At 40.5% G+C, this 13606-nt stretch overlaps 1 protein-coding gene across 1 annotated transcript in view; it reads right to left on the reverse strand.

Annotated features, from left to right (window-relative positions):
- Nucleotides 1–13606, reverse strand: part of Prickle2 (prickle planar cell polarity protein 2) — a gene marked incomplete in the record, with an annotated part of 122260 nt that overhangs the window by 92205 nt on the left and 16449 nt on the right. The window contains 1 exon segment of the mRNA XM_017796604.2: nt 4796–4979. Within this exon segment, the coding sequence (XP_017652093.1) occupies nt 4796–4939 (144 nt within the window).

Here is a 13606-nt window from a genome sequence, read left to right on the forward strand (position 1 = left end):
CAGGGGATCTGACACCTTCTTCTGACCTCTGTGGGCATTGCATGATATGGAAGCACTTACACACATGCAGGCAATATACTCATAAAATAATAAAAATCAAAATATTTTTTAAATTAAATAAAAATTATTTTTACTAATTAGGGAATTTCATATATTTTGATCATATCCAGACTCTTCCCTGTCCAACCCCACTTTTTAAAAATGACTATTTTCTTTATTTAAAAAAGGATTTATTTTATTTGTATGTGTGTATGTATTTGTCTGCATATGTCTGTATGAATGTAGGTGCGTATGTGACCCTAAAGGCCAGAAGAGCACATCAGATCCCTTGGAGCTGGAGTCACAGGTGTTTGTGAGCCACCTCACATGGGTGCTGGGGTCCAAATTCTGGTCCTCATGATTGAGCAGCAAGCATTTTCAACCACTGAGACATCTCTCCCCCCACACCCCTTTTTCTTTCTTTTATGACTAGAAAGCTTCCGTTTATAAAAGAGGAGGAAAGTTATTCTTTGCTTTAGAGAACAAACAGGCAAACCACCCACAGCAGGCTCCTCCTTCCACTCCAAATCTTGTTTTGACTTAATGGAAAAGACAGGGTCAGCCTTAAGCACAATGGATCACAACCACTGTATTCTGCTGAGCACTTGCCATGTTACAAGCCAAAAGTTGGCATGAAGGAGTCAGAATAGGGTGGATGTTCAACGAATGTGGGCTAAGTAGAGCCATCCTTTTGTCCTAATTGGGCCAGACTCACAATCCAATGTTTCACATCACTTTCACCCACAGGCTCTTTCACTAAGAAACGTGGCAATTCTGAAGATGTATTTGGCTGTCACGACCGGGAGATGCTCCTGGCATCTAGTGGGCGGAAGTCAGGGATGCTGCTAAGCATCCCATAATGCATGGAACTGCTCCTATAATGAGAACTACCCAGCCAGAAATGCTGAAGATAAGAAATTTTGACCACCATTTGCTTTCTTTGAACTTGTTCATAATTCTTCTCAATTTCTTCCAGGAGTATTATCGATTGTAGGCTTGGCACCCACACATCTCTAGAGGATGGCTATCAACTGTTAATTGAGTCTGAAGCAAAACTGCTTTGAAATCAACTTCTGGTGGCTACTGAGAAGCAGACGGTGGCTCTCGGGTCAGCTAACCCAGGGTTCTCTATATGACATTAGCTCTTTAATATGGACTGAGATGAAGCAGAGGTTCTGAATGATACCTCTGATGGGTTTTCAGTCCTGCCATGTGAAATCACAGGTGAATGCCTTTCTGACATTATCTGTTCTATTTGTCACTTTCGCACTATTTTAAGAAGGTTGGTTTTGAAGCTAGTGGGTTTTTATGAAACTAAATGCCCATATGCAAGAATAGTTTACTAAATGGGAGATGACTTTCACTTGCATTTTATTAAATAGAAGGAATGCTCTGAAGAAACAGAATAATAAAGAGTGTCACCTGAAGATACATTACCAACCCCATGATCGCAGACTAACATGAATGATTTCAAACCCAATGAAAGCACATTACTCTCTGCCCTAACTAGTCTTTAATATTTTGCTTCTAGCACAAAACATTTTCACATTAACCATAATTTTTCTTGATAGAAACATGACTTCTCTCAAAGCATAGACAACTAACATATTAACCAGCAGAATTCTTATTAAGGAAGGGCATTTTGGGGCTTATGTTGTTTTCTAATCTTAGCACATACTAGACAGCTTACTAAAAATCTCTGAACCCAGAAATAGCCCATTTCTTTCACACAACATGACCCCTTCAAACACATTTAATATTGACTCACATTTTATTGGGCAAATATAGAGCCCTTCAAATACCTTGAAAAGATAATCTCTCTTTAGAGAACAATTTCCCTTTCTAACCATGTGCATCATACGGGTGTCAGTAAATGCAGGGAGTAAAGAAAACCTCCCAAAGAATAATTGTTAAGAGATGGAGCTATCCTTTCACTTGGAATAAGTCTAACCACTTGCTTAACAGTGTTATCATTTTCTTTCAAAACACATTAAATAAATTTTAGTTTTCTATGTCTTGAAGACAGTTAGATGAGTCAAGTGGCCTCTAAAATACTATAGGGATTCACAATTTAAATTGTGGGTTCAATCAAGATCCTAGCTTCTACAATTATCTGCTTCCTTGGATCGATGCAGTAAAAAGCTCCCCCTGAATCTGAGAATCACTGAATGACGGCTAGTAGTCTTAGAGAAGAGACTACTTAAGAAGAAAACTGAAAATAGCTTAGCATTGGAAACACGGGGCCCAGTATAGGAGGAGGCAATGTCATTCAGGTGAGGCACAACAATGACAACCATGTGTCACACAGAAGTTCCTGGAAATGAGGTCCCCAGAAAAATGAAACAAGCTCACAGACCTACCTAGGTATACAAACTCATGGCTTAGTAGAAAGCTGTCAAATAATGACATTCAGTCACCAGTGCCTCATCTGAGTTTCCAGACAAGTTCATTCAGATACTCTCCTTCCAAAACTAATTCTTCAATAATACAATCTTTAGACAGAGTAAAAGAAATATATAATCTTAACCCACAAACTATGAGAAAGCACTTCTTTTATTTTTCCTGCCAATATCCCAATATAGAACTACTTTTAACTCTCCCGGAAATGTTTTCTGTGAATGTTTCTAGTCCAAAATATTCTTTTCACAGTAAAAATTAGAACAGCGATACAGTGATACAAGGCTGAAGGGCCGAAAGCATTCTGGGAAAACAAGGCAAAAAGATGAAGTGGATGTAGTGGAAACTGAAATGCCTTGTTAAGATCAGATTTTGTCTGAAGAGAATGGCCACTGCTCACCCCACGTGACTGTATTTTCATAGGAATGAGATTTTAGGTCACCAAATATTCAAGATGGAAACATGAACAAACTTATAGCTCAGTAGTGTGGCACCTGCCTAGAGCATGCAAAGCCCTGAGTTCAATCCCTAGCATTGTAAATCAGAAACACAAACATATATGAAAAAGTCCTACATTATGAGTTGCTAGTAACTAGTTAAATTTTTTTAAAAGTTTATTATTTTTATTTTATGTGTATGCATGTATTGCCTTCATGTAGGTAAGTGCACCCGTGTCGTGCAATGCCTGTGGAAGACAGAAGAGGCTATTGGGTTCCCTGGAACTGGAGTTACAGACAGTTGTTAGCTGCCATGTGGGTGCTGGGATTTGAACCTGGGTCTTCTGCAAGAATAGTCAGTGTTCTTAACTGCTGAGCCATCTCTCCAGCCCCACTAAATTTTTAATAATACTTTGCTGGCTAGACAAACCATACCTATAAGGCCAATTTCATCTGCCAATTTGCTACCTCAGTATGGATATGATAATAAGCTTTAACTGTCAAAGAGACACACCCTAGAATCACTTGGGAATAAAATCTCACTGAAGGATTGTCTACATTGATTTGGCCTGTGGGCCTGTCTATATGAAACTGTTTCAATTAAGTTAATTGACGTGAGTAGACCAGTCCACTGAGGGCAGCACCATTCCCTACACAGAGCATCCCAATCTGTGAGAGTGGAGAAACTGAGCTGAGCACAAGACAGCAAGCCTGCATGCATTCCTTCTCTCTCTGCTGTTGAATGTGGATGTCATGTGACCAGCTGCTTGAGCTCCTGCCACTGTGATTTGTCTGCAAGGTAAGCTGAAATTCTGAGCTAAAATAAACCTGTCCTACCCTCAATTGCATTATGAAGGGTATTTCTTTTTTGTCTTTTTGAGACAGGGTCTCCCTGTAGCCCCAGCTGTCCTTGAACTCACTATGGAGACCAGTCTGGCCTTGAACGCAGAGATCCACCTGCCTCTGCCTCCCAAGTGCTGGGACTACAGGTGTGCACCACGAAGGGTATTTTATCACAGAAACAGAAATAAAAGTAGAACAAATGGGAAAAGAAGATTTTAAAAAAGGCTAATCAGTGAGATGGTAGAAGGCTCGTGTCTCTGAAGTTATTAATGAATTCTTGGGTCTTCCTTAATTATAAATAAATTTTTCTGCAAGCATTATCACACCTAAAGTTGCTGACATAAAACTTCAAGCTGTTCAAGTTTCAATAACGGTTCAAAGGAAGACAGTAGTTATTAAACACTTTTAAGATCCTAGCTGTCTCTAAAATTTCACAGGGAGATGTTGAGAGGGTCTAGCTTATAGATACGTTGATAGGCTGATCAGAAATGGCTGAAAGAGAAAACGCCAAGTACCAAGAAATGCAAAGCAATGGCTGGGCATCACTGGGAAAAATGCAGGTCATGAAGAGGTCAAGTTATCCTCACCAGGCCAGTAAAATTTACAGCCAGTGGGTAGTGGCAAAAATATTTCACGGAATGTCAATGTCTTTGTAAAGTAAGGTCAAATTTAATATTTAAACACAGCACATACCACTTGGAAGAAGTAGACAAGTCAACACTTCCACATTCTCCTTTATAAAGACTCTGAATGTTACGATTCATATCAGTGCTGTAGCTCCTTTCTCCCAGACCCTCACAAAATATAAAGTGTCACCATCTAATCTTTCAGCGCCAACATTTCCAAGATGTTTTTAGATAATCTACAAAGACTTAGCAATGGACATACACAATGAATTCATAATGGATTATCTTCATTTCGTTTCCCTCTTTTCCATTGAGACCTGGGATATCTCCAACTCATTTATCCCCAAACAATGTTACATCAACAGAGTCACCTTTTCTGGTATGAGGAATTACTAGAAAGACAACATTTAAAGCCAAAAGCATGGGAAGACTCCCAGCAAGATTGGTACCTACCTGCTCAGGCTTCAGCCCCGGGGGGACCCATGCATATTCTTCCAAGGCACAGCCTGAGTCATCATCTGAGGTTGAATTCCTCTGGAAGTCAAACATGAGCTTGCTGATGGTCTTCTCCATCTCCAGTGGCATCACTGTTACCATGTGCTCCTCCTGGGGACACTTGCAGTGCAGGCAGATCTTCCTACAGGCAGTAAGCATGGCAGAGAAGAAGAAAGATAAAATAGCCATTTTTTTTTTTTCAAGAGGATAACAGTCACCAGTCTTTGGTGTAAACCAAACTGTAAATACATTCTCCAGCTACAATCATGAGAACATTGGTTTAAAAAATTATTGTGTCATATAACAGTTGCTTAAGAGATCGGGAACCATCAGGTGAACATGCTGAGGATGTTCACACATAGACTTAACCTCTTCTTTCAAATCCATACCACATGAGGAAGGGCAATATAAATTTCATTTTATTATATACACTATTAGATATGGCTTATAACTATACTTCCTTTTGCATCACAAGTATCACCAAACACTGACATCATTTTGTTTTTATAAATGGCTCCTAAGCCATGTAAAACAGCAAAAAAAAAAAAAAAAAAAAAAAAACAAAAGTCTTAACTAACAATATAATCAAATATAGGCAGAGTCCATCAACAACAACAACAACAAAATAACTACAAGTCAGATATTTGTTTAGGAAGAACATATTTTCTCCCTGTAGCCTTAAGCATTTTTTATGGAAAGAGTTTCACTTCCATTAATGGTCCCTAATTTGAAGTCTTAACTAGAAATCAAAACTTTCATCTTGGTTATGTTTATATATACAAGAAGATCATGCCTCTGACGTTGTGTATGCGTGCATGCATGTGTGTGTGTGTACATGCACACACATGGAAATCAGAGGCCAACTTCAATTGTTGCTTTTCACGTGCTGTATACGTTGTTTTGTGAGACATGGTCTCTCACTGGCCCAGAGATAATCAAGTAGGGTAGGCTGGCTGATTAGCAAGTTCAGGAATCCACCTGTCTCTACCATCCCAGTGCTGAGAGTACAAATGTGTACTATCATATCTGGCTTTTTTTTTCCTTCAGTGTGGTGTGCATGAGAAATGTCCCCCATAGGTTTAGGTATGTAAAAACAAAATTGATATTGTCAGTGTTTGGTAATACTTGTCTCTTGGTCCCCAGTTGGTGGCACTGTTTGGACAGGTTATGGAACCTTTAGGAGGTATAGCCTTGATGGAGGAAGTGTGTCATTGGAGGTGGGTTCTGAGTTTATATCCTCATCCCATTTCGAGTTTGCTTTCTCAGTCTCTTGTGTAATGAAATATAATCTCTCAACTTCCTGCTCCAGATGCCTGCTGCCATGCCTTCCCCCCTATGATGGGCTCTTATCTCTCTGGAACCATAAGTCAAAATAAACTCACTCTACCTTAAGCCCCTTTTGGTTATGGTGTTGTATCACAGCAACAGAAAAGTAACTAATATAGAAATTAATTCCAGAAACTGGGCTGTTCCTGTGAAAAACCTGACCATGTTGATTTTTGGACAAATGTGGAAGACTTTGGAACTTTGAACTAGAAAATCAGTTGAATGTTGAAGCAGAGCTTAACAGGCACTTCTAATGGAAGCCTGGAAGACAGCAGTACTGAGAGAAACGTAGAAAGCAGAGGCCTGTTGCATGGGGTTTTAGAGGGAAGCAAGCACTTTATTTACAACTGGGCTAGAGGCCATTTGTGTAACATTTTGGCAAAGAATCTGGCTGTTTTCTGCTCATGTCCCAAGAATTCACATGAGGCTAAATTAAAAAGTAATGGACTAATTTATTTGGAGGAAGATATTTTAAGACAGCATAACATTCAGTCTGTGGCATGGTTACTACTAGAGAGGCCTCCTGCTCTGCATTAGAACAATGGAACAGTGCCCTCAGGCCAAGATCCCACCCAGATAAGCTTCTAACTTGTGAAAGAAAAAGACCCAGTGAGTTTTCTACTCCTAGACAACAGCAGCATACAAAAGCTGTTTCAACAGGGTGAATGTCCATCCCATACTTGCACTGAACTTGGCACTGCTATCCATGTGATACTGGCTTTGGAAGCATGAAAATCCAAGAGTGAGTTGTCATGGAGTCTTCCTCCACAGTTTCAGAGAGCTGCTGAGGTCAGGCAATGTGTGGCAGTGGAGTTCCTGCAAGACTGTGAGAGGTCATTGCATGAAGTTATGAAACTGAAGCCTGAGTTGTGGTGGAGAACCCAAGATGCTGGAAATACCAGAGCTGTTAAGACATCTGCCAAGGAGAGCTGCATACAAGGAGTAAAACCAGCCCAAGAGAAAAATATGTGTTGTAGGCAGCAAAGCTGGAGGGGTAGAACCATCTAAGCCTGGTGAGGCTAAAGTCCTAGACACCAGACATGGAGCTATAGGAGTTGATGTTTTGCTTGCTGGGTTTCAGTCGTACTTTGGTCTAGTAGCTTTCCTCTATGTCCTCATTCCACCTCTTTGGAATGAGAATGCATTTTCTATACCATTTTATGTTGGAACTATGTAACCTTGCTTTTTTATTTTACAGGGAGTCTCAGAAGTCTCTATTTAAAAGATACCTTGAGTCTCAGAAGAAATTTTGGACTTTGGACTTTGAAATAGTGGGACTGTGAATAACTATGGGAACTTTTAAAATTGAACTAAATGCATTTTTCATTAATAAGATGTCCATGCGACTGTGGAGCCAGGGAGTGGAATGTGGTGATTTAAATTAGAAATGTCCCCAGCTGATGGTGCTATATGGAGAGATTACGGAGGAATCTTGCTGGAGGAATCTTGCTGGAGGAAGCACATCACTGAGGGTGAGTTTTTATGGTTTACAGCCTTGCCCCACTTTGTGTTCATTCTCCTGGCTTCCTGTGTGATGAAATGCTATCACTGAGCTTCCTGCTCTGGTCACCTGCTGCCATGCCTTCCCTGCCATTAGGGACTCTCCCTCTGGAATTGTAAACCAAAGTAATTTTTTTTTCCATAAGTCACAGCAACACTGAATTAACTAATATACTGAGCTATCTCTTCAGTCTTATGTCTGAATTATTCCATAAGGTAACAGTCAAAGATATTAACTCCTCAAACTGAACATCTCTCTTAAAGTCTCTGTTTCCTAATCCCTAACTATCAAAATGATGTAGCAATAAAAATGGTGATGTCAAGCAACACAAAAATATTTTTAGCTCCTACCAATAAAATAAATAGAATAGAATGGAGGAAGAAAACTTTAATAAGCTGTTCCATGTGTACTCTGATCTTTCTGTAGCACATTATAAAGGCAATGAAAAAGCCCAGAATTCTAATCTCCACATGTGCCTGAACTTTTTGACAACAACTTTGTTAAGGTAATTCACAGAGCATACAATCCACCCTTCTGGAGCATATAATTCACTAGCTCTTAATATTGTCAGAGTTTCACAATCACCACCACTAATTTTAGGTATCCCCCACTTCAGCCCCATGAGTCTTCACAGTAACTTCTCATGTCCCAAGCTCCCATACTCTGACAACCACTAATCTTTCTGTCTTACTAGGTTTTGCCTATTTTGGACATTTCATATAAATGAACCATGTGAAATACATTCTTTTGAAACTAGCTTCTTTCACATAAAATAACATTAAAGTTTATCCATATTGTAGCATGTATCAATCTTTGACCCATTTCATTACTAAGAAATATTCTATTGTAAGGATATGTCATTTGTGCATTTACCAGCTGGTGGGCATTTGGACTCTTCATTTTTGTGAATAACTCTACTCTGAATGTTTAGGTTCAAATTTTCTACTGATCTACGTTATTATTTCTCTAGGGTGTATTCCTAGCCATGGAATTGGTATTTTTATTTTCATCATTTTGAAGAACTGTCAGTCTATATTCCAAAAATATTTGGACCAGTGTAAAGTCCCACTTTCGACAAATGAGGGTTACACATCCTCTAAACTCTTGTCACACTTGTTACTGTTTGCCTTTTTCACTGTGGTCCCCTAGTGATGTGACTTGATATCTGATTGGTTTTGATTTTCATTTCCCTGAGGCCTAGGGAAGTTGATAATTTCTTATGTGATTATTAATATGTGTTCTTTGGACAGATGTCTATTCACTTTCCTAGTCTATTTTTTCATTGGCTTTTTTTGTGATTTGTTTTCAGATTCTAGGTATCTTTATGTATTTTCTGGAGGGAAGACTTAACGAGTATAAAATCTGCACAACTTTTCTCTAAGGGTTGTCATTTTGCTTCTTGGATTATGTTCACTGAACCATAAAGGTTTTCAATTTTTTTTCAGACAGGGTTCCCCCTGTGGCCCCAGCTGTCCTGGAACTTTCTATATAGAGTAGGCTGGTCTCAATCTCACAGAGATCCACCTGCTTCTGCTTTCAGAGTGCTGGGATTAAATGCATGTGCCACAATGCCCAGCAGAAGTTTTAAATTTTGATGAAATCCAATTTATTTTTTTCCTGTTGTTGCCTGAATTTGTTACCATGTATCTGACAAACTCTGGTACATACGTATCCTTAAAGTGTCATGTAAGACTTCCATGTTTTTAAATCTTACATTTATCTAGTTCAAGACCCATGTTGAGTTAATTTTTGTATATGGTATCTTTGCTCCTTTGTCAAAAATCAATTGGCCTTCTCACACTGATGCACATATGAGTATCTCTCAAAGGACTTAGTAAGCTATCAGAACAACAAAAGCCTGGCAACAACAATGAAGTTGTGAAGGGGTGTGTTAGGATCAGAAAGAGTGCCAGTGAGCAGATGGGGGAGAAGGACTCTACCTGGTCATTCATTCTACCTGATTACTCACTCAACAAACAATCAGCAAGCACTTACCAATGTGAAACCAAGCACTAGGCACTTGGAATGCCTAACCAAAGCAAAGATCCCCGCCTCATAGCACTTGGGTGTTTAGAGGTGAGGAGCATAACAGTAATGATAAATGTAACAAATCAGTCAAACTTAAGTATAGTAAAGGTGGCAAGTGCTATGAGAAGTGATGGGTGGCACAGGTATGGGATAAGTGTGGAATGCACAGGCTGGGGGAATATGCCCAGCTGTATGCATAGTTATTTGGTTTATTTTAATCCTGTACACACATGACCTCAGATTAGCCCATCAGTCTGCCAATAACAGAAACACCACCCCCCAGCTTCCAGAGACTAAAGCAATGGCTTCAAGTCATTCAACAACTTGTTCAAAGGAAGCCGTAAATGAAGAACGGGGAGTCAAAGTAGGGCCTGGCTGAGCCCTGAGCGCAAATATTACAGAAGACACGCTTACATGCTTGATTCCACCTGGAATAGTTTTTCACTCCTGAATAAAATACTCACTCAGAAAGAACAAAATCAAGGAGAAAAAAGAAAGAAAACAAAACCAGTAAATCAAAACCATAAGGGCCGTATCTGTCTTCTCCGCTAGCTGCCTGCCTTCCACTCCTCATTTATAATTGATGGGGGCTCCCAAGGCAAGGCATTTTTATTTGCAAAAAATCTGTAACCTTTGAGTGATTCCAGACAGCTGTTAGAAAGATTAACTTAATAATCTCCATTTTTAAATGGGGAACCCAAGTCTTAGATGCTTTGGAAGGCAGGAGCAGAGAAACAGAGGCAAAGCAGGGAGGGTGTCTGCATCCTCAATCTCTCTCCCTTCTTTTGGCAAAATAGAAAGGTGGAACCCAACAGCTCTCTTTCAACATAATAATGAACAGTTTTCACCTGAATGAAGCATAACAGGGGCAGCATGGGGAGAAGGGGAGGAATGGGGAGGGGAGGGGAAGAAGAGAAGATATATGATTTGGCTTCAAAATACACATTTATGAAAATAGAACCTACTAGTAAAGCAGGATTTCATTAAACATGTGATGTGTACACACAAGCGCTTACACACACACAATCCATCCATTTCATTCTGTCAGAGTTGACTTTTACCTGCACATAACTGGAGTTGTCAATGACAGGTTTCCAAGAAATAGTCCATGATTCAGAGTGAAAGGCTGCATCCACCTTCCTTCCCAGCCTTTACCCTAGATAACTCTGCAGATGCCGTACCCAAAGCTGCAGCAATCAGTTCATTTGGTTTTCTATCATGGAGGTCACAATTCACTCTTCCATAAGCTATGTAATATTGGCAGGTGAAGGTCATTGCTTGAACTGTCCCAGCATAGCCCAGTCATTTCCACCAGTGACCACATCATTTTTAGGGAGACTAACAATATACCAATTAACTGAGTCACTTGATGTGGAATAACTCATTATAACTAGATTGGAAGGGCAGCTTGTGAAAGCAAAGAGCTCCAGCTTTTTTTTTTCTAATTGAGGTTTTAAAATTTCATACAACATTTACCACTCAAATCCAGACCCCCTCCCCCATCCATGCCTCTCCCCCAATTCCCCCACCAAACCCTATGCACTCTGCCATACATGCTGAGTCCTATTCATTCAGGTGTTTGTACCCAAGTGTCCTTCAGTGTCAATGTGTCCACTGGAGTCTAGTCAGCCCATCCAGTGGTCGTATGCCAGTCATACTCTCCCTCACCCAGCAGTCAGTCTCAAATAGTTCTCAATCTAGTGCTGGCCTGCCACCTATTTCTCACCTCCCCTTTGGGCCCTTGTTTAATTGATCTGACATGGGTTCCATGCTCAGGGCCACCATTGCCACAGGCTCACATAAGCAAGCCTCCAGTGGCCTAGAGGCCTCTACTTTCCTGTGTTCATGAACCAGCCCTGGCTCTTACAATCTTTCTGCCTTCTCTTTTGCAATGGTCCCTGAGCTATGGGTGGGTGAGGTTCCATATAGGAGTCCCATCCTACACTCTACAGTCTCTTATTCTCCAAAACTTGGCCAGTTGTGGCCTTCTGTGTGCATCTCACTCTGATGTACAAGGTAGCCTCACTGGTAAGAGTTGAGGGGTGCATTGGCCCCTTCTCTACCCCTTACTCTGCTATGTTCCATGAGCCTTAGTTGTAGAGATTCGACTGCAGATGTGTCACCTAGTACTGGGCATCTCCCAGTCACATGTTCTCTGTGCAACTCTGCAGTAGCCTCCATCTGTTGCAAAAAGAAGCTCTGATGAATGCTGTATGGCATGTTTGTCATTCTAAGGGAGGTCTCTTCTATCTAATGCTGCATTCCCTGTCAAGCAGCCCCCAGGTATACATATGCATTAATGTTCAGACACTCTATACACATTTCTCATAGGGTTTCTGGGACATCACTTTCCCTCTAGGTTTCCCAGCCCCCTGAGATTCATTCATCTCCACTCTTTTCTCCCATCTGGCTTCCCTCCTCCCTCTTTCCCTACTCACAGTGCCCCCATTACCCTCATCATCCACCAATACCTCCTGACTCCCACCATCTTTCCTCTCCTGACATCCCTCCCTCCCCCACAACATGGCTCCTTGCATGTTCCCCCATCTCTCCTCCCTGCTGATTACTCCCACTTTTTCCAACTCCCTGAGGTACCATCTGTTCCCTACTATACCCCTTTCAGGTTGTTTCTTGTCCTTTACCTCCATGTATCCTTTCCCTTTACCTGGCGTTACATCAGAATTTATATATTCACATATAAGGGATTGGTGTTACAATCTACAAATGAGGGAGAACATATACATCACTTGCTTTTCTGCATTTGTGTTACTTCACTTAGTATAATACTCTTTAGCTCCATCCATTCTGATAGGTACATGTCATAACTGCCAGAAGTTTAGACATAGATAGGATTATAAGCATCATTAAGTCTCTTTTTTTCTTTTCTCTCTCCTTTACCCATTCCCCTTCTTATTGAGAATTTTTTTGTTTGGTTTTATAAAATAACTTGTATGTGGACGCTCAATATATTAAACAAGCTGCCTAAACTGATGCTACAGAAAGAGATTACAAGCTCGGCTTCTCTCATGTCCAACCTCCTCTCCAAACTCCAGGTAAGTTTGAGATTCTCTCCTCTTTGGGGTCCCAAAGACCCAAGTCTGAAGGCCATCTTATTCTCTGGTCTCCTCAAGTCATTCTTAAAATATATCAAAATAGGGGGCTGGAGAGATCACTCTATGGTTAAGAGCACTGACTTCTCTTGAAGAGGGCCTGGATTCAATTTCCAGCACCCACATAGTGGCTAACAACGATCTGCGACTCCAGTTCCAGGGGATCTGACACCTTCTTCTGACCTCCACGGGCAATGCACGACATGGGTGCACTTACACATATGCAGGCAATACATTCATGCACATAAAATAAAAATAATAAATATTTAAAAAATATATAAAAATAGGAACTATGTGCTTCATAATTGATGGATGCAAAGGAGAAAAGGCAAAAAGTTTCTGATAGAGATAACTCCTAGCATATACACGTGTGTATACACATGCACGCACGCATGCACGCACACACACACACACACACACACACACATACACACACAGCTAACTCCTAACCATGCAATTCTTTATAAATGATGAATCTGGTTATGGAAAACTCTTCATCTAGTTGCCAAGACTTTCCAATAGGAGATACTTGGGGAGTAGAGTGATTAGACAGACTTGAACCAGAGCACAGGACTGGGCATTTTCGTGTGGTATGAGTCGATCATCATGAAGTAGTTCCCCCTAGCATACTTGGAAGATGCTCTTCTGTAGGCAGCCTCCTAGCTAGAAAGAAGCTGGTGTGAAAACTGGTGTGGGTTCTAACAGCAGGTCTGATGTCTTAAGCAACTCTAGGCAATGCACATTTTTAGCTTGTTCTAGAGGTTTATGTCAACTCCACATAGTTGCCATGTTGGAAGTTCTTAC

This window comes from Nannospalax galili, unplaced genomic scaffold (assembly GCF_000622305.1).
Source record: "Nannospalax galili isolate Female #2095 unplaced genomic scaffold, S.galili_v1.0 scaffold1051, whole genome shotgun sequence".
Taxonomy (NCBI): Eukaryota; Metazoa; Chordata; class Mammalia; order Rodentia; family Spalacidae; genus Nannospalax; species Nannospalax galili.